Here is a 26,957-nt window from a genome sequence, read left to right as displayed (position 1 = left end):
GCCAGGAAAAATCCCAAATGAAGAGAATAATTCTAAAATAACTACAAACAGCAGAAAAAACCTGAAATTTCCACAAAATTTTATAAGATGGCTTAAAGGCTTAAAAAATAACTGAAGGAAGAAATAGAGTCAAACTATAGCATGTACAGAAAAACAAAAGAATGAATAGCTTAGAAGTTAGAAATTCTTAGCAAAGTAGGGATCTGATAAACCAAAACATTTAATGTTATGACAAAAATTATTAAAGTACAATCAAAAAGGATAAAAATTAGATGTGAGATTCCTTTAAAAAATTACAATTTTAATTAAAATAAGGCTCAAAAAAGCTCTAGGAATCACTGACATTCAAGAAAAAACATGAAGAAACAAACAAAAAAAGTCAATATTATATGTTGGGAAATCATAGAAGAAAATTTCCAGAAGTATTGGAACCAAAATATAATGTGCAAGTCAACAGATTCTATTTGATGCAACCAAAGAAGAACCTGATATTTAACTCACCCAGAAATACTATGGTCATGTTCCAATGTCCCCAGCTAAAAGACAAAAAAACATATTGTAAGTGGTCAGAAATAGACATATCTTGTGCCAAGGAACTCAATGCAGAAATGTACAGGACTGTTCACTGGGGGAAATGAAAGAAAATGCTACAATATGATATATCAAAAAGCAAAGAAAATAGTTCACAAAAATAATGACAACAACAGCTGGCATTTATATTGAGCTTTAAAGGATTTGCAAAGAGCTTTTCATGAATTGTATAACTTATCCTGCAACATTGAACATAATGCTACAGAACAAAAAGAGTTTTGATGACTTTCAAGTGTTCCTTTTAAGAAAGTCATATCTGAGCAATCTTTGAAATATAAGCACAATGAGAAAAAGAGATTTGAGAAAGGTAGAAAAGTATTGAATGGCTCAAAATTCAGTCAACAAACATTTATTAAGTACCTACTATGTGCCAGGCACTGCGCTAAACACTAGAGATATAGAAAAAGGGAAAAGACAGCCCCTGCCCTTGAGGAGCTCACAATGTAATGGGAGAGATAACAAGCAAAGATGTACAAACAAGTTACTACATGATAAGTAGGAAATAATTTATAGAAGGAAGGCACAGAATTAAGAAGGCACAGAAAGACTTCCTGTAGAAAGTAGGATTTTATTTGGAACTTGAAGGAAACCAGGGAAGCCAGGAAGACAGGCTCAAAAATACTAGATGATGACAGTATTGTGTACATAGTGAAAAGACCATTATCCCTTAGAAGTAGGAGAATGTCTGGGAATCGAGGAAATTGTCATGTTCTGGGCTTGGATGTTCAAAAAATGAGTATCCTAGCAAAGGACAGAAGAGGGGAAGAAAGGGACTTTCAATTTTTCATCAAGTGCAGATAGGTGCATTCTTATAATCTTAGTTATTATCTCCAAATGAAGTAACATTTGTAAAGCACTTAGCACAGTATCTGATGCATAATAGGTGCATAATAAATGCTTATTCCCTTCCTTTCTTCCCACCTTCCTACTTATGTTGGGTATCAACTCCTTATTAGCCACATATCATTAATAATGGGAACATTTAGGGAACCTCATTGGGAATTTATAAGCAATTACCCTTCCATTTGGACTCTAAACAACATATCCTATGGAACATGGAGATTGTAACCATCACTATATATACCCCTGTTATACTTTTTGCTTTATATCGATAATAAGAAGTTCATTGAACAAAGATATCTCTGGTTACATTCATCAAGGAATTTTTATGATCTTAAAATACGTATAGGAAAAACCTTGTTGAAGGATTTGTTTTTTGCAAATTAGCAATTTGCTCTACTAAATCAAATAAATCATAAAATCATAAAACAAGAACAACCAATATGGTGAGATTTTGTGTGCTCCATACTTTTCAATTATCTGTGTGTAGCTGAAAATGTGTCCTGCTAGAGCAACTCGTCTATGAAAGCCTGCCTAGTCTATTTTAATATTTTTATCAGATAATTTTGAAACATATTTAGATCTTTTTTGTATTGATTTTATAGAGAGGGGAAAATATCCATATGGGTTGATAGTTGCTAAAGTCTTCTCAGTTCCTTTTTTTTTGAGGGAGGAGGAATAGAGATAGTAATACTGTGATTTTTCCATTAGTTTGCTATTTCTCTTTGAGATATCTTTAAGATCAGCTGAGTATGGAGATATATGCCTGTAATTCCATCTAGCTGAGACAGGTAGACCTCTTGAGCTCAGGAGTCCCTAGCTGTGGTAGGCTAAGCTGATCTGCACTAAGTTCAGCTTTAATATGATGAGTTTCTGGGATTGAGGAACCCCCAAGTTGGAAATGGAACAGGTCAAGTTCCTATGTGGCTCAGACTGGGCCTGGGCTTATGAGTATACCCTGCACTTTCAGCCTGGATGACATAGGGATACCCAGGCTTATGAAAAACCATTTTCCCCCCAAATCATTTCCTGAGTGCCTTTAAAACCCTGTTGCCTCTAGCATGTATTTCTTCTGAATTTTAAGTTCATCTATTCTTCCAAAATTAATCTTAAGTCCACTTCCTCCCCTCGCTCTATTTTCCAAGCATTTCCTCTTTACTTTTTCATGTCTATCACTTTTTGCTGTTTTGTAAAGCAAAATTGCTCTTAATATCCCATCGTTCTTCTCTTTGTGAATGATCTTGCATTCTTAAATGTTGTTATCTCTGCCACATCTCTTTAACATGAAAGAAAATTGTATTCATTGGAAGAGATGATTTCTGCTCTCCTTGTGCCTCCTCATGATAATCAGATTAAATATCATTACATTTATGCACTTTCCATTTTTTAGAGTATGCAGCAAATTTGAAAAAGTTGGGTTAGAGCTGTTGTAATTGCATGCAGTATCATCTCATCTTTACCCTTTCTTCTAATTTGGTACTGTCTTTGACTTTTGCTGTAATTTAATTAATAGTCTGATTATGCATCAATAATTAATTCAGAAACGACTCCTACAGCACTAACTTGTATTTCCTGTTTACATTTATGTATATATGTATATGTGAGAAAAATAGTATAATATTCCATGTTTCCCATGTTCCCCATGTTCAATGTCTTCTCTCTACTTTATTCAGGATATATAAGAGCGAGACTTTTGAGAAGATTCTGGACTTTGGTCTCTTTAATTTCTTAATCCCATATTATATATTTTTAAAATGTATTCATCTTGTTCTTTTGGACTGAAGTCACAGGAGGCCAAATTATATGTTGATTTGGATGAAAGTAGACAAGTGAATTGAGAGGAGCATCCCATGGAGAATGCTGGGTTGTCACATTTAAACTTTGGGCCACATGTGACTCTGGGCTGCAAGGCTTTTACTTTGACATGATGAAGAGCCCTCTTATTGGCTACAGACCTAGAAGAGTTGATGCCTCGGTGGATAAATGAAAGGGAGAAACAATCCCCTCTCTCTTTCTAGCTACAAATTGTTTAAGCACCGTTACTTCTTGAGAGTGGTAAGAGAAGGGACTTATTGCCCTAATTCCCAAGTCTAGACTCTCTGGGGCTAAGAACATATGGTACTAAATCTAACGATGTCTTGCCTAGGTAAACCTAAGTCTGGGTATGGACTGCTTCTTTTTTGATGCTTTTTTCCTGATCTTAGCATATGTACCCCAAGAGTATGTGTCCATGCTTGGAGGTCACCATGTAAATGCAAGAGGTCCAAAGGTCCTGGGTCTCATGGCACAGCTGAATGGTGTCAAATTACTCCAGAGCTCTTGGAGAAATATTTAGCATTATTTTTGTGTGTAGCACTAAGTTATCTATTTAATATCTGATTCATATTATAAATGGTATCTTTTTTACTCCTCTTTTTTGGGGAAAACTCTAGAAGTGAGTCATAACCTAAGCCAGTGCTTCCCATTTAGTGGTTTGCAAACTCCTGTCTAAGGATTTGGGCTAAAAATTCTTTAATGATTCCTAAATCAGGAAATAATTGCTCAGCTACATTACAATCAAGACATGAAAACTACATTTACAAGCCTGTTTTTTTTTAAGTAGAAAGAACAATATTTGAAAACAATGCTTATTCATTTGTTTCTTAAGTAGAAAAACTTTTGAAGCTTCATATTTGGTAAGTTATCAAATTGCTTAATAAAATGGGAAAGCTTATACTGTTGCAGAAAAATTAACTTTGCCCTATGCCAAAGCAATTGTCAAATGTATTTTTAGAGATGAGTATTTAAGAGATTTCAGAATTTAGAGATGATACCCATTTCTAACAATACAGTACCTCATTAGATAAATTCTGTCTGATGATTCTGAATCAATAATTGAAGAATTAACAAAAGTGACAATTGCATTTTGCAAGTATATGAAACAACTTATGTTTGTAATCTAGCTATTTTGATTGTACTTATAAGATATGTACATGAAAGTGGGAAAGAATATGCTATTTTGTCATCAGTTAATAGGACATACAAGTGGGGAAGACAATTTTATTTTAATTAACTACTTTGAAGAAAAACAAAATAATTGGTCTTCTTGTGGAATTTGCATAGATGTAATAAAATCTATAAGTGGACAATCTGGAAGCATTGTTTTGCATATTAAATTTAAACACGAACATGAATATAGCATAGACATACAGCAACATGCACAAACAAGTTTTGGCAGCAATAAGAATGCAATAGCAACTTTTTTTTTTTGCTTTTTGGTGAGGCAATCAGGGTTAGGTGACTTGCCCAGGGTCACACAGCTAGTAAGTAAGTGTTAACTCAGATCCTCCTGACTGCAAGGCTAGAGCTCTATGCACTGTGCCATTCAGCTGCCCCCATAACAACTTAGAAGTGTGTTAGGTGTTACTATCAAAATAATTTATTTTATTAAAAGTCAAGACCTAATCTCAATTGTTTACTATTTTATACAGAAAGAGCATTTCTACTTCTCATACCCAGAGATGTTAAGTGGCTTTCTTGCTGCAGAGTTATTACCTGTCTATTTGAATTGAGAAAAGACAGTTGTTTTCTTCACTGATTATCCTTTTCACCAGCATGAACGTACATATAATATGACATGCCTTCAAAGATTAGCATATACATCATACATCTTTTTATACATTAATGAACTCAATTTATAATTACAGGGTGAGAACACAATGATGTTCAAAGTTCAAGAAAAATAAAAAGCATGATTAAGGAAGAATTTTGGACCACACAACTGAAAATAATACTGAGTGTTTTGTGATGTTATGTAATTTCTTAACAGAAAATGAGCTATCTTTGGATCAGGTTGTCAAGAAAGACACCAGCGACTGATTTTTTTAGAAATGACTTGTAATGAATATTTTCCTGAAATTTCTAATAAATTAAATTGGATTCACAATCTATTTGATATATCTTTTACGACCATGGCTAATGCATTGACAATAGGTGAAAAAGAACATTTAATTGTCATATCAATGGATTTTGAACTACAGATATTAAAAAATGGCAGTCATAAGTTTTGGCTAATGATAAAAAGTGAATTTCTATCTCTCAGCAATAGGATTTGTAAAATTGTCAAACCGTTTTCCACCACCTATGTGTGTGAGTAAATATTTTCATTTTCTTCTTTTAAATCACAATATAGCAATAAACTCAATGCAGAACCAAATGTAAGATTGTGCTTGTCTGGTGTTAACTCACATATTACAAACCTTTACTTAACAAAAAAAGCTCAATATCAAAATTAAATGTATATATGATTATTATATTATGTTAAAAATATTCCAAGTCATAACTTATGTTATTTAAAATGTTATTTATATTTAGCAAACTTCATAAGATAAAGAAACTTGATATGAAATCTTGTAGATTACTGTAAGCATATGAAGTCTTGTTGGATTACTTCCTTTAATTCTTACAGAATTTCTCACATGAGATAGTCATAGTTATTTTTTGTAATTTCATGTTCAGAGTTTTCACAACTATAGGTAGAACAAAATTTTATATTTTATAATCATATAAAGTAAATTTTGATTCTGAGCTTTTGGGGGGCAAAAGTTATTATCAGTTATTAAAATCATTCAATAAATAAACAAACAAATAAATAAATAAATAAACGAATGAATGAATAAATAGATATGAGAGATATATTGTTATTCTGGTGGATCACAAAGCTTTTTTTGGTGCTGTTGAAAGGGGTTCTTGGAACAAAAAACAGTAGGAAACATTGATCTAAACTATAGTATATGTAATTTTTTTTTTCCCTGGGGCCCTAGGGTAAGGCTTTAATGAGCCAAAGAGTGTGAGAACAGGGAGCCTAGTTCCCCTTTCATTAGAGGCTAGGATTTCCAGGCCTGACTGCAGTCCTAACCACATACCTGAATATGTTGTCGCATATGCTTCAATCATCTTCATGATAATCTCTTTGTTTACATTCATCATGAACACTGGAAGGCAAGATAACCAAATATCTCATGAAATTACATTTTTCGTTGCCTTTCTATACGTAATAAAACTGACACTACCAACTCTTTTATTTGTTTCTTCAAGTAGAATCTATGATCTTTTCCTTCCCTTAATCTACAGTTTCTTAATGGTTTCTGACATCAGTCTAATAGTTCTATTCATATAGCAAGAATGTCTACTTTGATATGTTTCAGTACCACCAGGAGTACATTAACTCATTTATCCCTGGAAAAAATCTCACATTTGGAACAACAAAAGTTATTTTAATGTTGTAGGTGATCTAAAACAGTGATTTCTTAACACTCTCCCTTTTTACCCTCTCAGTCACCATTACAGAAGAAGGAGAAGGACACTACACAAGATTGAAGGCTATTTTGTACTTTGTTTAATGAGACGCTATAGCCAAATATTTCATCAGTTAGTGATTATAAGCTGAAACTCAACATATCCTAAGCAACCTCGTTACTTCCCCTCTAAACCTATTCATCCTTCTGCCTGCCCTATTTCTACCTCAGGCACTATCATTCCCCCATGTCTCCCACGTTCAAAACCTTGGAGTTATCTTCTACTTTTCTCAGTTTCTCATCTTTCAAATCCAATCAGTTATTGAGTCCTGTCAAATTTACCTCTTTCACAATTCTCAGAAATTTCCCCTCCTCCATATTCCCAATGGGCCCTCATGATCACACTCCTGGATTTTTGCAATAGCCTCCCTCATTGGTCCTCCTGCCTCCACTTTCTCCCCCTTTCTATTTTATCCTTCATACTGATGCCAGAATAATTTTTCTTATGTACAGATCTGATCATGTCCCTGTTCTGCTTTAAAAAAAGGCAAAACTCAACAATTTTCCTTGGCTCATGCTTACCCAAACAGTAAAAGTTAAATACCTCCCTTGGGTCCCACAATGTGACCCTCAATCTGACAATACTTTACCTTCCAGACTCATACTAATCTCATCTATACAATCTATGCTACAGCTGAAGTGGAGCATTAGACTGGCCCTCTCAACATGCAGCATGTTCATGGCTCTCTGCCAATATTTACCCTATTCCTCCTACCTGGAATGTCTTCTCTTTCCTCCTCTGTTGAGTTGGACTTGTAATTTGTCCTTTAAATCTCAACTTAACCACCATGCTTCTGCATGATACACCCTCCCACACTGGTAAGCTTCTCTTCCCACTGACATGAGACTTTTATTTCACAGCTCTAACAAATAATACATAAAGTGTGTTGTACTTAGCTGTGCTAGTGGTTGAAGCCCCTACTAAATAATGAGCTCTTTTAGGGTGAGGATTCGATTTTACATAAACTTTGAATGTCTCTTAATACTTAGCTACAATGCTTTGCATGTTAGATTTCTAACAAATTGTTTTTGATGTGGAAAGTCTGGCTTGGTACAAGATTACCAATTCTGAGAGGTCTGGGGCAGTACTTTTATCCTTGTAGGGAATTCCTGTTAGCATTGCTAATCATTACCTTCTCTACAACCTACGGTTTCACAGAGTTATTTGGGAGGCGCTAAGAGGTTAAGTGATTTTCCCGTGGTCACACAGCTACTATGTGTAGCTTCAAAGGAAGGAAAGACATGAATCCAAGTTTTCCTGACTCCAAGTCTATGGGATCTCATTGTACATTGAGGACCTACTGTGTGAAAAGTATTGTGCTAGGCACTGTTGTGGAGAGAAAGGGTAGAAGGACAAAGTTGTAGAGATAGTTTCTTCCTTTAAGATGTTTACACTGTAGTTGGGGAGACCATACATAAACACTCCCCAAAAGCTAAATAATAATCTAGTAATGGGCAATTTTAAAAGCTAACAGATTTGTCTGGGAAGGAATGGCGAAGATAAATAAGCTAGACCTTGAACACTGAGTTGAATTTAAGATGGAAGAATGTGAACAAAAAAGAAAAAAAGTATTTTTTAGATGAAGAGTTTGCCAGTTTGGCTTAAATGGAAGGTTAATGTTAGAGATATGACTATAAAGGTGGATTGGAGAGACCTAATAAAGGACCTTGAATTTAACAATAAGTTTGAACTTCTATGAATAATGAAGAATTAGTTATCATTTTTTTTAAGCAAAGCAGTGACATATTGGGAACAATGTTGTAAGAAAATCGATGTAATTGATTTTAGGCCTATATGAGTTTTCAAACTAGAAGGGAATTTAATGGTCATGTAATCTAAACCTCATATTTTACAAATGAGAAAACAGACCCAAAGAGGTAAAACAATTTCTACAATCTGCTGGGATTTGAATCCAGATTCTCTGAGGCTAAAGTCAGAGATCTTCCAAACTTCCCTTACTGTTGAGGGTACCAACATGCTATTTACCCACATTTGACAACCCGACTGTCATACTTAAGTCCTCAGTCCCCTCATCTCATATATCCAATTATTTGCTAAATACCGTAATTTCTTCCTCTATAACATCTCTTGTATGTATCCCCTTTTCTCTCCACTCACAAAGCAACCATTCTTGCAGAGGCCTTTATCACCTCTCTCCTAATCTATTCCTATTCTGCTCCTAATCATTCTCTTTACCTTCAATCTCTCTTCTCTCCAGTCCATTATCCATACAGCTGTCAAAGGGATTTTCTTAAAGCACAGGTCTGATTACATCAATCCCCTTCCCCCTGAAAGTCCAGTGGTTCCTTATTACCTCCAGAGTCAAATATAAAGTCATCTGTTTGGCATTTAAAGCTCTTGATAACCTGGGTCCTTCTTACCTTTCCAGTCTTGACTCTTCTCCCGCCACTCCATGATCCCAGCCAGGCTAGATATTTCTAGTCTCTGTGCCTTTGCACTGGCTGTAGTGTACACTCACTTCTCACCTCTGCCTCTAGGAACCCCTCCAGACTCAGGTGAAGGGCCCTTTATTCAGGAAAACTTCTGGGTTCCTTCCAATGGATAGTGCCTTCCCCTTTAATGTACTTTGAATTTTATACAGAATATTCCAAAAGCCTTAGGGTAAGAGCTTAGTCTTAAAGTCTCTTTCATTAGATTCAAACTCCTTGAAGGAAGAGATGTTTCTTTTTTTTGTCACTGGTGACATAGTGGTTGGCACAGAGGAAGACCTTTAAAAATTCTGGTTGATTGATTATACTCCCCCTTTGGTTAAATGAACTGTATGTATACTGGATAAGATTCACTGCACCAAACAAAGGGGATGATTTTGGCTCTCCAGAAAAGATCCTATCTCATTCCACCTTATCCCACTTGAAATACTTCCTCTATGTGAGGACATTATAAAGAGAATGAGCACTTTTGATCTTTCTTAAACTGACACAGAAATATAATACATGTAAACATTCTATTCACTTGTAAGTTTGAAGTATAGGCTAAAACTGAAGTAAATTTGGAAATATTCAACAGGTTTAATCAAAACATTGTCCAAAAATTGCCTATAGTAAACATAGTACTCAGTAGGACCAAGCTTTGAGAGAGAAACAAAAACAACACAGTTATTGATTCTTATGACTGGAATCAAATTTATGGTTATTTATTCTAAGGCTAAATAAAGTTTTCTCCATATAATGTCTAACTAAAATATTCATTGCTTTTAAATGCAAGGAAAAAAGGATTAAAGAGAGAGAAGTTTATGGTTACAAGCCACCAAAATAATTTCAGGCAGATTTTATGAAGCAAAATGTGATAAAAATAATAAAGAAAAAACGCATATCTGGAAACAGCTCAAAACCCTTTTTTAGATAACCCAACTGGAAAAGTAAGCTTTTGCAAAGGAGTAATACCTTATTTTTAACATTTATAGGAAAATGAAGGGCATAGGAACATCAACAGTTAGTTTTAACATTCATGTTCATTCTTCCCAGTGACTCCAAAGAGACAAACCTTCTGAGTGGCAAAAATATTTTTTCCTAAAATAATTTAATAAAAAATCTTTCATTAGAAACCCTAAGCCATCATAATGTAATAAATACTTTCAATAGAGCTGTTTTAAATAGCACATCTGAGCCAAGGTACTTCGGTTTATTGTTTTCAATGACACTTCAAGGAAAGAAATATCACAAATAAACATTTGAATTCAAACCAAAACCACTTAAGCTTTCACCTTCCTTTGTTTATTTACACAGTGTTGCTATCTTGCTGTGCTGGTCCCCTCTGCTCTTTAGAACATTATACTGACTTTTCATTTGTTGAAAATGCAGCTCTGCATGAGATACAACAGGCTAACCATCCAAATTACATAAGCAAAACACAAAGACTAACTTTTAAAAAATACATAAATCAAATCAAGGTTACAAAAGCAAAGTCTAAATTTCCTTTTTTTGGTTTCTTCTTTAGGGCCAAGATATACTACATGATTCCATTGTGCTTTGGGAGAGGAAGGATTAAAAAGTCAAAGTGGACAAGAGGCAAAAAAAGGGGGGGAGGGGAAGGACAACTATAAACTTGTTTCAGAAGAAATGAAAATGTTCCAGAGACTACTCTCTAGCAATAACCCTCTTTTCCTTTAATTCCTGCTTCCCCTCTTATTTGTATGTTGTCTCTCATTAGAATGTGAGCTCCTTGCAGACATGGGCTGTATTTTTGTCTTTATTGTATCATATCCCTACTGCTTAGGACAGTAATCGCTTCTTACTGATTATGTGACTGGCATAGGGGAAGTCTGGGGCTCACTCCTTGCCTTTGTCTTGTACTGGTTTGGAATTGGGCACATCTCCTAATGGCCAGGAGTGGGGAACCTGCAGCCTGGAGGCCACATATTGCCCCCTAGGTTCTTAGTGAGGTCTTTTGACTGAGTCCAAATTTTACAGAACAAATCCTTTCATTAAGAGGATTTGTTTAAAAAAAAAAAAGAGGATTTATTCTGTGAAGTTTGGACTCAGTCAAAGGGCCACACTTGAGGACCTAGAGAGCCACATATGGTCTCGAGGCCGCAGGTTCCCCATCCCTGTCCTAACCTCTCAGTGTCTTCATGTAGCTCTCTAAGACTGTAAATTACAGGATAGGTATCAATCTATTTCAATAGAGGGAGTCTGGATTAAAGATCGCCAAACCAGTGAACTCAAAGGTCCACGTGGAGTACCTGTGTCCCTGTGTGTGTCAAATAGTGCTTTACAATATAATTATGTATTCACAATGTATATACCACTAACCCATTATCTTAAAAAAATTATATTTTCTCTTTATAATGCTGTCATTTCTTTCTTCTGAAGTCTAAATGAGCATTTCCATATTCATTATAGGAGACCTGTGCATGAAACTTCAAATGTTATGTAGATCTTGCATTTAAGTATCTGATAAATTCAACATGTAACTTTTAAAGCTGTCCTGCTTGTATGTGATGTCTTCAGGCATACTTCATGTTGTCTCCTAATTTTTTTTGTGGTGATGGGGGCAGTTGGAGGAAGGAAGAAAGAGAACCTTATCCCTAGCCTCTTTTTTCCATACCTCAAGCAAAATATATTCCCACATTGCAGCATTTCCCAATACACCTTCATCCACCCTGACACTGTACCCTTTCTTGGTATAAAGGGAATAGTTACGTAAAACAAAATAAAACATTGATCTCATTTGATAGCATATGTCTCATGTCATACTTGTAGACTACCATCTTTTTATTAAAAGAAGGGAGACACATTTCATAAATAGTCCATTGTGCTCAAGATTGGTCATTGCAGAGACTACTTTTAGTGGTGTTATCATTTATTACAGGCATTTGGTATGTTGTTCTCTTCGCTGTACTTTGTTCTGCATCAGTTCATACACGTCTTCCTAAATTTCTCTGAATTCCTGCCCCCCACCCCCTTACTGTAATAACAACTCATTTAATTGATAAAGTTATATACCAATAAATGGGCACCAACTTTTTTTCTTTTTGCTGTGATAAAAAATGCTAAGAACATTTTGATACACATGGGACCTTTCTTCTTATCATTTGTGGGGACATATGACCAGTTCTGCGATTGCTGGGTTGAAGAGTATAAATAATTTAGTGACTTTTCTTCCACAGTCTCAAGCTGTTTTGCAGAATGGTTAGCCACTTTATACCTTCACCAATGTGTATTAATGTACCAGTCTTCCCGCAAACCCTCCAACAGCAACTATTTCAATTTTTAACATCTTTGATAATTTGATACATGTAAGGACACACTGGCAGTAAAATTTAAGATTACGAACCTTGCTAAAATGTAACGGTTATGTATCTGACTAGCAATATACATAGATATATAAATCTTTCACTGTTATTAATCCCGTAGAGAGGCCAGAAAATATACAATATTATATACACACACATATAAATAATTGTTGTCTTAACTTCAATAGTTGCTATAGCCAAAAAAAAATCATTATGCTGTAGTGAAGCTCATGACAAGCCTTTCCCAATTTAACTAGACTGGTCAGCAGATAGGACATAGGCAGCCCATCACTGGGCCCATACTTAAAGTCTTTCAAACTTGGGAAGATCTGTCAGAACTTGCTCTATGCTGGAAAAGCCTTCATGAGCACAGGCTGGGCAAACCTCACGAACAGTAGCACTTGAATAACATATGAGTTTATAACCCTAACCCAGTTTACTCATTAAACAGACTGTGCTGTACAAGAAAAGTTATGTGATACAAGAAATTCTTTCTAAGAATTAGTTTCTCATTCTGATAGATAAGGGAAGTATCTGATAGACATTTCATTGCTCAATTAGATCGTGCAATAATAATTTTCCAAAAAAGAACATATAGCTGTGAATATTATTTCAGAGTTATCCCTTATGAGTCTAATTCTGTGATGCATAAGTCAAGGACTAGGCTTTCTAGTTGGTATCTAAGATGGGGCAAAAAATACATGACAATGATATGAATGAAGCAATACAGAATGGCAACAAAACTCAGGTCACATGAAATGGACAGCTTTGGTACCAAAACACTAAGGAAAAACATTTGTGTTAATCTATACAAATGCAAAATGCATTGTAAGTGGCAATTACTTTCAGGAAGTTTTGTTTAAATGTTTTTGGACACTACTTTGTGGGGAGTCTGGGTATTTTGGAGTCTGTTGCAACAAATCAAAATGTACTAATAAAAATAATTTAAGATTTTAGAATTCTTAATTGTGCTTTTATAAACCTAAAGTAGCTATTCTTATAACTTTTTTGTAAATGTTTTTATTATCACACTTAAACACAAAATGAGAAAAGAAAAAAAATAATTGCCAGGTACACAGCAGCCCCATAAGATAGGATTCAATATAAAACAATAAATTTCCATTTCAAGAAAACCTATATAATAAATATTACACATTATTTTCAAAGGTGCCCAACTTTTCTTTGCTTCCTTGTTGGTTTTCTTTTGTTCTCTAATGTGCACTATTTATATTTTTCCCTTCCCCCTCCCCCCCGAAGAAGGCTACAATTAAGCATAGACATATATATACATATACATAGATATCTATAAGCATGTGTATATACATATATACTAATATACATATGTGTAAGACCGTACTATGCTTATTTCTTCTTATCATCTGTTTTTCTGAAGGTGGACTGCATCTTACATCATAAGTCCAAGTCTTTCCATGTTTTTCTAAATCAACCAGCTCCTCATTTCCTACACCACAGCAATATTCCTTTCTAGCTTCAAATAGCTTCTTCCTTCATAGGATCTTTGAGGTTATTTTGGGTATTTATAATGGTCAGAATGACTTGGTTGCTCCAAGTTGGTCTTAAAACAATACTGCTGTTACTGTATACAATGTTCTCTTGATTCTGCTCATTTTGCTCTTCATTATTTTATGCAGGTCTAGTTTTCTAAAAGCATTGAGCTCATCATTTCTTATACCAGAGTAATATTTCATCCTGAACATATACTACAATTTATTTAGCCATTTCCCAATTGATGGGCATCCTGGCAATTTCTAGTTCTTCGTCACCACAAAGAGAGCTGCTATAAATATTTAGAATATGTAGGTTCTTTTCCATTTTCCCTAATCCTCTTGGGAAACAGACCTAATAGTGATATGGCTGAGTCAAAGGATATAGGCAGTTTAATAACTCTTTTGGCATAATTCCAAATCTCTCCAAAATTGTTGGATCAGCTCACAAACCCACCAACAATGCATTAAGGGCCAGTTTTTCCACATCCTCTCTAACATTTGTCACTTCCCCCTTCTATCATTTTAACCAATCTGATAGCTGTAATATGATATCTCAAGGTTGTTTTAATTTGCATTTCCCTAATCAATAATGATTTAGAGTATTTTTTCATGACTATAACTTGTTTTGAAAATTGCCTGTTCATATCCTTTGCCCATTTATCAACTGGGGAATGACTCAAATTCTTATAGATTTGACAAAGTTCTATTTCAGATATAAGACCTTTGTCTGAAGAACTGTCTATAAAATTTCCCCCCTAGTTTTATGCTTTCCTTCTGATCTTGGCTACGTTTGTTTTATTTGTACAAATTCTTTTTTAATTTAATGTAATCAAAATAATCCATTTTACATCTCACAATACCTTCCATCTTTTCTTTGCTCACAAATTGTTCACCTATCCATAAGTCGGATAGGTAATATGTTCCATGTTCTTTAAATTTTCTTGTAATAACTCCCTTTACATGTAGCTCATTTATCCTTTTTGACCATATCTTGGTAAATGGTGTAAGATATTGGTCTCTGCCCAATTTCTGCTAAACTGCTTTCCAGCTTTCCCAACAATTTTTACCAAATAATGAATTTTTATCTTGAAAACTTAAGTCTTTCCACTTGTCAAACACTGGGTAACTATATTTGTTTGCTGCTGTAGATTGTATGTCTATTCTGTTCCATTGATCTACTTTTCTATTTCTTAGCCAGTACCAGATAGTTTTGAAAGTACTATCTTATAATGTAGTTTAAGATCTGGTACCGCTAAACCTCCTTCCTTTACATTTTTTTTCAGTTAGTTCCTTTGATGTTCTTGACCTCTTGCTCTTCCAAATGAATTTTATTTTTTTTTCTAGTTTAGTAAAACATATTTTTGTTAATTTAATTGGGATGGTATTGAATATATAGATTAATTTGGGTAAAATTGTCATTTTTCTTATGTTGGCCCTGCCCACCTATAAACAATGAATATATCCCCATTTATTTAAATCTGATTTTATTTGTGTATAAAATTTTTTGATGGTTTTGCTCAGATCCTGGGTTTGTTTTGGTAATTGTATTCCCAGGTATTTTATTCTGTCCCAGAGTTATTTTAAATGAGGTGTCTCTATCAATCTCTTCCTGCAGGATCTTGTTGGTAATATATATATATATATATATATAGGAATGCTGATGATTTATGTGGGTTTACCTTATATCCTGCTACTTTGCTGAAATTATTATTTCAATTAACTTTTTAGTTGAATCTTTAGGATTTTCCAAGTATATCATCATATCATCTGCAAAAAGAGATAGTTTTATTACCTCATTCCCTATTCTGATTCCTAGTTCTTTTTCTTCTCTTATTTCTATTGCTAGAATTTCCAATATAATATTGAATAAGATTGGTGACAGCAGACATCTTTGTTTCACACCTGATTTTATTGAGAAGGCTTCTAGCTTATCTCTACTACAAATAATACTTGCTAATAATTTTAGGTAAATGCTTCTTATCAATTTAGCAAAAAGTCTATTTATGCCTATACTTTCAAATGTTTTTAATACAAATGAGTGTTGTACTTTGTCAAATGCTTTTTCTGCAACTATCAATATTATATGACTTTGGTTACTTTTATTATTGATATAATCAATTATGTTGTTTTCCTTATGTTAAACCATTCATGCCTTCATGCTATGAATCCTGCTTGGTTATAATGTATAATCTTTGTACTATATTATTGTAATCTTTTAGTTAGTATTTTATTTAGGATTTTTGTATCCATATTTATTAACGAAGTTGGTCTATGATTCTCCTTCTGTTTTTATTTTTCCTCATTCAGTATCATATTTGTTTCATAAAAGGAGTTTGGCAGGACCTCCTTCTTTGCTTATTATTCCAAATTATTTAATATCGGAATTAGTTGGTCTTTAAATGTTTGATAAAATTCACTTCTAAATACCTCTGGTACTGGTGTTTTTTTCCTGGGAAGCTCATTTATAGACTGTTCAATTTCTTTTTTTAAAAAAAATTGGTGTATTTATATATTCTATTTCCTCTTCTGCTAATCTGGGCAGTTTGCATTTTTGTAAATATTTTCCCATTTCACTTAAGTTGTTAAAATTATTGGCATGTAATTGGGCAAAACAACTCCTTATAATTGCTTTAATTTCATCTTCTTTGGTGGTATATTCACCCTTTTCATTTTTGATACAGTAATTTGGTTTTCTTCTCTCTCTTTTTTAATCATATTAACCAATGGTTGATCTATCTTATTTTTTGTAATACTAACTCCTAGTTTTACTTATTAATTCAATGGTTTTCTTATCCTCAATTTTATTAACTTCACCTTTAATTTAGTGTTTAATTGGGGATTTTTAATTTGTTCTTTTTCTAGTTTTTTTAAATTGCATATCCAGTTCATTGGTCTGCTCTTTCTCTTTTTTATTGATATAAGCACTTAGAGATATAAAATTTCCTCTGATTATTGCTTTTGCTGTTTCCCGTAGATTTTAATATGTTGCTTCATTATTGTCACTTTCTTTAATGAAATTGATTGTTTCTATTATTTGTTCTTTAACCCATACATTTCTACAATTATTAACTATTCCTACAACTTTTAACTATCCTTTGAAAGATTTTACATACATGTTTTCATATCTCTCATAGTGGAGGGATACTATTCCTACAACTTTAGCTGATCTCCAAAAGATTTTATATACAGGTTGTCCTATTTTCCAAGGACATTAATTGGTTGCTTGCTTAGAGCAACTCTTGAGCTCTTTTGATCTTAAATTGGGGCAAAGTGTTTACACTGGTTAAACTTTCTTAGGAAATAGTGACAATTTTAAGTGTTCTTTTATGTTTTCCATTTTTTGTTATCAACACCTTGTTTAAATAGGTCAGGTACTATCTGAAAGCCGTGATCAAAAGAAGAGTCTAGACATCATCTATCAAGGAAAACTGCCCTAATATTTTAGAACCAGAGGGCAAAATAGAAATTGAAAGAATCCACTAATCACCTCCTGAAAGAGATCCCCAAAGGAAACCTCCTAGCAATATTGTAGACAAATTCCAGAATTCCCAAGTCAAGGAGAAAATATTGCAGGTAGCCATAAAGAAACAATTCAAGTATTGTGGAAACACAATCAGGGTAACACAAGATTTAGCAGATTCTACATTAAGGGACCGGAGGGTATGAAGTATGATATTCTGGAAAGCAAAGGAGATAGGATTACAACCAAGAATCACCTACCCAGCAAAACTGAGTACAATCCTCCAGGGTAAAAAATGGTCATTCAGTGAAATAGGGGACTTTCAAGCATTCCTGAGGAAAAGACCAGAGCTGAATAGAAAATTTGACTTTTAAACACAAGACTCAAGTGAAACACAGAAGAGGTAAACAGGAAAGAGAAATCATAAAAGACTTATTAAGGTTCAACTGTTTACATTCCTGCATGGAAAGATGATATTTGTAACTCATGAGTCCTTTGTCAGTATTAGGGTAGTTGGAGGGAAAAAAAAATTATAGGTTATAGATAGATAGATAGATAGATAGATAGATAGATAGATAGATAGATAGAGAGCACAGGGTGAGTTGAAGATGAAGGGGTGATAATTGGAAAATAAAATTAAGAGGTGAGAGAGGATTATACTGGGAGAAGGAAAAAGAGAGAAGTAGAATGGGGTAAATTATCTCTCACATGAAACAGATAAGAAAAGGCTTTTACAGTGGAGGGAAAATGGGGGAAGGTCAGAGGGAATGAGTCAATCTTATTCTCATAGGATTTGGCTTAAGAAGGGAATAACATACACATTCAATTGGGTATGGAAATCTATCTTACCCTACAGGAAAATAAGAGGGGAAGGGGACAAGAGAGCAGGGGGTTGACAGAGGGGAGGGCAGATTGGGGGAGGGGATAATCAGAAGCAAACACTTCTGAGGAGGGACAGGGTCAAATGGAGAATAGAATAAATGGGGTGTAGGACAGATGAAGGGAAATATACTTAGTTTTTCACAACATGATTACTATGGAAGTGTTATGCATGACTACACATCTATAACCTGTATCGAGATGCTTGCCTTTTCAAAGAGGGTGGGTGAGGAGGGAGGAAGGGAAAAATTTGTAACCTAAAGTTTTAAAAACACATGTTAAAAAAAGTGAAAAAATAAAAATAAATAAAAAAAATAAATAGGTCAGGTAGTTGAAGTTGTTTCAACTGCATGCTCTATTTTCTCATTTGGCATTTTTTATTTTTGCTCTGAAAAAATGGTAATCTAATTGTACAGAAAGCTGATTTAGAAATGGCTCCCATATCAGTAGCCAGTCCTTTCTTGCCTATTAAAATATTTCATTTTATTTGTGGCATTATTGAGTATTTGTCATGTCTAGTGTCTCAACTCTTTTTCCTAAGAAAATAGTTGATTCATAGGTGTGAAGCTTCTCTTTGGTCTATGACCTTTTTTTTTTTTTTTTGCTAGGCAACAGGGTTAAGTGACTTGGCCAGGGTCACACAATTAGTAAATGTCAAGTGTTTGATGCTGGATTTGAACTTAGGTACTCCTGACTCCAGGGCTGATGCTGTATCTACTGCGCCACCTAGCTGCCCCTGGTCTATGAACTTTTGGCCCTTTTTGTTATTTAATCCTGATCCATGCTTTCTAATACATTTTTGTCATCCTCCTCTTTACCACCTTTGCACTGATATTACTGACCATTAAAGTATGTTTATTTAATGTGAAGAGTCTTTGAAAATTCTTTGAAACATTTCTCAACTTCATCTTTGTAATCAATGTTTATGCATACAGTGCGATTATTTTCATGATTTGTTTTTGAAATCATTATGAGTACTACAACAGATGAACAAATGTCTCATGAAAAGTTTCTTGTTGCCTTTAGAAGTATGATACAACCAGTGTCACCAATAACTTTACTGGTTTGTCTGAGAAGACTTTGTGAGTTATCCTTCAATTTAGGTGCAACTTTCTTTTTACCTTCTGGTTTCATTTGTAGCAAGAATTTTAAAGACAGGTTTGATTCAATTTTTTTGATTCTCCAGCCATATGTCCACTTACTGGTCGGGGGAAAAGTCTATCCCATTTATATCCAACAAATGAATTAATGCTTATAAATAATTTGAAAACTGTGATTCTTTATATCCCGTGATATCAGCATTACAGAAGTATACAAAGAGCCACACAAACTGTGTGTTCAATGGATGGGCCACAGCTAGGAAATTCATCACCAAAAGTCCATTCTACTGATTACAAGTCAATTTCTCTGCACTTACCTAGATAAGTCTTTGGAAAGCAGACCAGTCCATTGCTGGTTCAAACACCTGAAACCTTTCCAGGATGGTAGAACTTGTCAAGGGCATGGCTCTGCTGGCACAGACTTGGAGAACTCAAGATCATTTCCATACTAGGAAGAAGCATCAGAGTAGGCCTTTGTGGACACATTTTAAAATTTCATATTATTTGAGGGAGTTCATCATTCTAGCCTGTTAGGATCTTTTTGGTCCCTGATTCTGCCATATCACTTACTCCTGCCAGAACTAGGTTGTCTGCAGATTTTATAAGGATGTCATCTATATCTTCATCCAAGTAGCTGCTGATAAAAATACTTCCTTGGGGGAAGTCTACTAATAGTCAAGAAAATGTTTTGTCTGAGTCAGAAGCCACAGAAAAAGGAAATCTACTCTGATGCCTGGAGGAACCGGCATGGATCCACAGTGAATATGGATATAAATTTAGGAGACAACCAGCTTCCAACAATACCTCTGTCCTCCCTAGTGAGAAGTACAAAAACAAAAATCTAAAACAAAGCACAATGACAGACATGCCACTTTGGTATTTATGGTTAACAAGAATAATTTAAGCATTTAAAATATTTTATTTGATGTTTCACTAACATATATAAGACATTCTTAAATAATGTGGTTTCTTTTCGAATTAAATTGCTGCATTTATTGACATTAATTATTTTATTCTGAAAGAAGAGCCAATCCTTTGAGATCCATGAAATATACCAAAGTTTTTAAAGAAAGGTAAGGGAGTAAATGATAATTCTCTTAAAAATTAAAATGGAAAGGTCCATACTAAGTAAGGCCTCATCAGGCACAGCAACTGAAGAAATTCTGTGAATAATTTTGCAAAAATCCCCTGGAATTATTCCAAGTTAAGTTGCACTATGTGAACTCAAACTCAAATTAGGGTCATTTTAAAATTTTAGATTAAGTTCAAATTTGAGCTACTAAGACCTTAAAATGTATTATTCTTTTTCCTTTTCAGTTTATGTAAAATCAACTGTTCAACCTCCCATAAAAATATTTCAGAAGTTGATGTATGAAGAATTCTCCCTCAACAAAGGAATTTTTGATCTCCAAACTTTGTTTCATCCTATACAAAAAAAAGTTCAAATACGTTTTCCCTTTCCAGGTTGTTTTCTATCATAAAGAAATTTAAACCCAGATCAACAGTAATTGGATTCCAGGATGGGAGCAGATGTTTGTTTAATTGTCACGAATGATCTCTCTAGCAATCAGCTCCTTCATTATTTCATTGGTTCCACCATAGATTGGCTGGACTCGGGCATCCACATATGCTCTGGGTGAGGAGAAGGAAAAAAAAAAGAATAACAGAAGCCTTAAAAATAGTAAAGTATGTACCACTAGATAATGGGTAATTATTTTAAAGTTCATGTTAGATAGTTCCCAAGAGGGAGGGAGGGGCAATATTCTTTAAAAGCTTTCTTTTTTGACACAGTTGTATTATCCTTGGATTGAAATAACTACAAAACACACATTTAGTTTCTTTAAATAGTTTGATACAACATGAACTATAACACATAGATTGTAACTGCTCAAGAAAATTACAAATTTAATTAGGCAACATAGTTATGATTTTTTTTCAATTTAATCTTCTATAATTTACCAACATAACCACAGGAGGAAATGAAACCTTTTTTTTTTGGTTTAAAAATAAAAGAAAAGTCCTAATTACCTCCAGGTCTCAGTGTTTTCTAAGTAAAACTGCAATCTAAGAATTTTTTGTAAAAGAAAAAAAAAGCTTTACATTTTTTCCAATAGACTCCCACAGCTATAAAGTCAGTGTTTCGAAAAGATCATTTCCTACAGATAATGGAAGTCTCCTGAATTCAAAAAAGTCAATATCTATACTATAGTGATATGCAGTGTTAACAGACAGAAAGACTAAGTCTTCCACACAAAGCTGTAAGTGTGACTCCATCCATGGTAATAATAATTATAGTAATTATCATCTTGCATTTTTCCAGTGTTCTTCACTTTTTACTCTCCTCCATTTCATCTCCTTTGCACCTTACAGCTCCGTGAGGTAGGGAGGTCTACTATTATTCTCACTTTATAAGTAAGAACACCAAATCCCAAAGAAATTCAGTAACTCTGCTACTTCTAATTAATGGCAGTTATTTAGGGGTAACACTAATCAATGGAAGTGCTGAGAGTTAGAGCCCAGGTTTCCACACTCTTTGTCCAGTTCCCTTTTCACATTAGTTCATACAACTTTTATTAGCCAAGACAACAGAGTTAATATTGGCTTGGTTCTTTTCCCTGGGAGATATGTTCCAAGATATTTTCTATTATTTCAGGAATGAAAATTGGGTTATTATACAAAAGAGACAAATATAACATGCCACCTCTGTGGAAAATGAGGTCAAAAAATTCTGGAATCTGACTCCATTCTTTACATATACCTTATAATCTTGCATATTCCCTCCACTGCATTTAACATGGTGGCTGCTACAAATAGCAGACACTTAACAAATGTTTGAGTGTAAGCACTACCTACGCTATTTTTAAAAGTCTGACTGCACAACTGCTCATACCATCAGACTTAGATCTACGGACAGTGGTGTTTCCAAGTGTTTTTTACTTTCACATTCTCTCTCCCTCTCCCACACACAATATACCTCTCTTCTCTACCCCCTCTCTTTCTCTACCCCTCCCTCTCCTCTCACACTCCTCTCTCCCTTGCCTCTTTCTCCCTCTTTCTCTAACTTCTCCTCCTCTTCTTCCCCCTTTCTCTCCCTTCCCTTCTCTCTGTCTCATCTCTCCCACCCTTCGGCTACCAAAGCCAATGCTTATAATGTTCACATTCTATTTTGCTAATTCCAAAGAAACTAAGAGTGATGCTTTTTGCATGTTTGTTTTTAGGATCGACTTGGTCATTTCCCCATATGTCACAGACCTTTCAAAGTAGCTCACACTGATTTCTTAGGACCAAAGATTTAGAGAAGAAAGGGATCACTGAAACCACATAGTACAATTCCCTCACTTTACTGAGGATAAAGCATACCTATGGAGGCCTAGGGTCCTAAGGTCCCTCATATAGTGAGTGTTAGAAGCAGAATTTGAACCTAGGTACTGACTTTAGAGACTGTGTTCTTTTGCTATACCATACTGCTTCTTTAAATCATTCTGCCAACACTTAATAAGTTACTGGGTAAATCCAGTCATGAGAACAATAACAGGAAAAGAAACAGAAGGAATGTTTAATCATACCCAGCCACAAAGTGCCAAAGCTTAAACTGCTTCTCTGATATTATGAGATGAAAGCCTAAGTGAGACTGAAATAAACTAATTTTCTTTCACTAGAAGGGAGAAGTATGAGCTAGCCCTGTGTTTGGAGTCTGAAGGTATAAAATTGAATACTAGTATTTCCCTTACTCTACATGTGACCCCATGCAAGTTACTTAACCTTCAGTTTCCTCAACAGTAAAACAAAAGAGTGGAATAATATTATCTCTATGATCTCTTAAAACTTCAAATCCTATGCTGCTATTTTAAAGTTACCTTCCATGTAAAACCAAGTCTTAACATGTATCTTATTGCAACAATGTAGCTTATCTCTTATGAGAAATAAAACAAAAGACTTTTTGATTAAGTAAGAATTATGGAAAAGTGGAGAAACGGGAGTTCAGGTATCTCCTCTGACATATACTAGCTGTGTGATTCTAGGCAAATCACTTAACCTCTCAGTTCCCTGGGCACATCTCCAAAACTCTTAGGTTGGAGATGATTTAATTTGATAGAGGAAGTATCCACATTCCCTATTCCAGTGAAATCACAGATCAGGTCCAAGTGTCTAAGAATAGCATATTAATACACTGAACTTGTCTAATTAACTTTGTGATAGTAAGGGTTATATAGCTACTTCTTAATTCTTCCTTCTATGTTTAGGACAAAAACAAAAAAACCCCCCAAAACAAAAAACAGTTCATGCGAATGCTCATATAATCCCTGGACTGCCATGAAGGTTCGTAATTACTCTTTGGCAGAATGAGTCTCTCAGGTTCAGATAACGTCTGTACAGTGTTGCATCAGGTTGTGCCTTTTGCACAACCTAAAAGTGACTATCCCTGAAAAAGACAAGATCAACAATTCTGTTGCGCTCAAAGTGTCTAGATGCTGGTCCCTCTCCATTTTGTGTGCCTTCCTTAAAAACTCAAATTAATGTTTAGCTACTTCATACCAGTGACTCTAGAATAAGGGCAACAGTAAAGTGAAAGAGAAGTACATAACTTTCTTTTATTTCACTCCCTTTCCATTACCACTGCTGGTATGATAACATGCTGTCTGAATCTTCTACTCCACAAAAGGGTCCCAAAGTGGTTCTACTAAAGGGCCAAATCAACTATTTCATCACACATTCCATGATGGATTGTGAATACATTGTGAACACAATTTGTGAAAACAGACTTGGAAATTATTTCAGAATATAGAACAAAAAATTAAATGTTACAGAACCATGACATTAAAGGATTATTTTGCCTTTTTGAATCAGTCATTTATTAAGTGCTTACTACATGCCTGGCACTGTGCTAAGTAAGCTCTGGGAATATAAAGAAAGGCAAAGGGTAGCTCCTATCCTCAAGGGGCTCACAGTCTAATGAAGGAGACAACATTAAAACAACTTTGTATAAATAAGTTATATACAGGATAAAATGGAGATAATCAACAGATGGAAGGCACTGGAATTAAGGGGGATCAGGGAAGGGTTCTTGTAGAAGGTGGGATTTTAGCTAGCACTTGAAGAAAGCCAGGGATGCCAGGAGGCAAAGAGGGGGAAGGGATGGGAGACAACCAGCGAAGGTCTGATGTCTGATCCATTATCACTGGATCACAGAGTATGTGGAGGGGTGTAATGTATAAGAAAGTTAGAAAGGTAGAAAGGTATCAGGTTATCAAAGGTTTTGAACCTCAAAGAGGATTTTCTGTCTGATCTTAGAGGTTAAAGGGAACTACTGGATGGGGCTGGGGGTGGGGGTGTGATGTGACAAGGTCAGGCTTGTGCTTTAGGAAGATCACTGAGAACTGAATGGAGGATGCTCTAGAATGGGGAAGAGACTTATAGCCAGCAGACCAACCAGCAGGCTTGAGGTAATGAGGGCCTGCACCTGGATGATGGCAGTGTCACAGGAGGGAATCAGTAGGGGTATGTGAAATGTTACAAAGGTAAAATCAACAGTACTTGGCAACAGATTGGATATACAAAGTGAGAGAAAATAAAGAGTCAAAGATGGCATAAAATTTATTTCTAATACCAGTGGGATACAGGGATGAAAATATTTGTTTTTGATTTAAGACTTTTTGGAGACAGTTCCAAGAGGGTTTATACATAGCAAAAGAAGGCCCAGTAGAAATCTTACCTGTTCTATTTTATTTAAAGACTAAAATAAATATGCCATGATTAGTTTGAACAAGGGGTAGGGAACCTGTGGCCTTGAGGCTTGAATTTCAATTTGTTCTGTGAAGTTTGGATTCAGTCAAAGGGCTGCACTTGAGGATCTAGAGGTTAAATGTGGCCTCGAGGCTGCAGGTTTCCCACCTCTGATCTGAACCACTCAATGTCTACCAAAAAAAGATGAGTAAATTAACAGGTTATGTGTATGCTGTTTCTATTCTTAACCAGTTTATGGGAGTGTTTTGTTTTGTCTTGTTTTGATATAACTGACAGCTGCTATTCTCATTAGGGACTAGAAGCACACCAAAATGGTTATAACTAAGCCAAGCAAAGTGACAGGTTTTGAAAGTCTAGAACTGTCCAAGTTTGAAGCCAAATTTAGAAAAAGAATGTTTTTTTCCCCTCCCTTCAGATAATCTAATAAAATTTAAGTAAAATGAGTATGGTTTTTATAAATCCCCCAGCTTTCTCACTATTGGATTAGAAATAAAGCAATCGTTTATGTGGTAAGCGTGAATTTTTCTTTTTGTGGAGACAGTGTGTAAACTGTTAATCTGGGTGAGTCAGAAAAAAAACACATTCCATAAGCTCTGTGAGGAGAATGCTGTGGGAAGACCGATGTGGCAAACATAACAGTGAAGGGAGGGAGTTAGTTATGGGGAAGGAGAAACCTCTGGAATGCGTCTGTCTGCCTATTTACAAATTGGCATGCTTCCACAGACAAGTTATAAACATATAGCTTAGTCACAGAATAGGTACCTTTAAACACTCTTATTTTAGAACTTCTAATAAGAGGAATCACATTATTTTTTCCTGTAAAATTATCTTCAAGAGTTAAGATACTAGGCCCTTCTTTTGTCTACATTAATTTTAAGTAGCTCATTTTTTAAAGATTCAAAAACCATAATGGCTGGTGGTCTTATTTATTACAAGCTGAAAAAAAATCAAATGAATGAAATGAATGTCTATGATGATACTCCCTTCTTCTCACTTTCCTTCATTTTAAACATGATTTTAAAAAACTTTGTCTAAAGGCCAAGAAGCAGTATTGCTACCATAAGCTTTATCACATATAATGGTCATCCTCGGTCATCTAGCTAATGGATAATTTTCTCTGTACTTCATTTATAGTCAATGGAATTGGTGATCTTTATTTGCTCATCTTCAAACAGAGTATAACAAAACAATTTTTCTTCCTAAGAAATACTCACTTTGCAATGGGATATTCCCACATGTATCCCCATCCTCCATGGAGCTGCACACAATCATAAGCCACACTGTTTTGTAGCTCAGATGCCCTAAATGGACAAAATATAGGAGGAAAAAGGAACTTTTAAACTGGATTCCTGCAGAATAGCCTCAAATCAAGGAATGAATTATTTATGACTGTGTAACTATACAAGTTTATGGAGACATTAAATTCTCATATATAGACATATCATGTAGGCTGCCTATCAAATATGACCAATTTTATTTTGTAAATTTAATTTAATTTTTTAATTAACAAAAATCTACTTTCTCTCCTTCCTCTATCTCTCACTCCTAAAAGGCAGCACACTTTAAAAGAATCAGCTCTTAACAGACGGAATTATAGAGCATAATTAGCAAATGTTTTCTGTACAACATAGCTGCTCATCCAAAAGCACATATGAAAATAAATTGTAAAACTCCTATATTGAACCTTCTTAGTTAATTATTGCTTTTGCCAGGTTTTTATTAAGTCTGTGTCCATGTAAATG

General features: G+C 34.7%; 1 protein-coding gene across 3 annotated transcripts in view; it reads right to left on the bottom strand.

The window, feature by feature from the left end:
- Positions 1-26,957, bottom strand: part of ACADL (acyl-CoA dehydrogenase long chain) — a 70,649-nt gene that overhangs the window by 3,407 nt on the left and 40,285 nt on the right. For 2 of the 3 annotated variants that reach the window (XR_013483330.1, XR_013483331.1), the window contains exons 10-12: positions 26,430-26,516; positions 6,336-6,404; positions 502-536 (exon numbers count right to left, since the gene is read on the bottom strand). Coding sequence is in view for 1 of the 3 variants with exons in the window: in XM_021008779.2 (XP_020864438.1) it covers positions 21,009-21,102; positions 26,430-26,516 (181 nt within the window). In the remaining 2 variants the exon portion in view is untranslated. Of the gene's footprint in view, positions 1-501; positions 537-6,335; positions 6,405-19,629; positions 21,103-26,429; positions 26,517-26,957 lie in introns of those variants that run through there. The other variant, XM_021008779.2, reaches the window with a different exon arrangement.

Source organism: Phascolarctos cinereus, unplaced genomic scaffold (genome assembly GCF_003287225.1).
Source record: "Phascolarctos cinereus isolate Bilbo 61053 unplaced genomic scaffold, phaCin_HiC Scaffold_7;HRSCAF=346, whole genome shotgun sequence".
Taxonomy (NCBI): domain Eukaryota; kingdom Metazoa; phylum Chordata; class Mammalia; order Diprotodontia; family Phascolarctidae; genus Phascolarctos; species Phascolarctos cinereus.
Note: the sequence above shows the minus strand (reverse complement) of the source record. Positions and strands in the feature narration are given on the sequence as shown.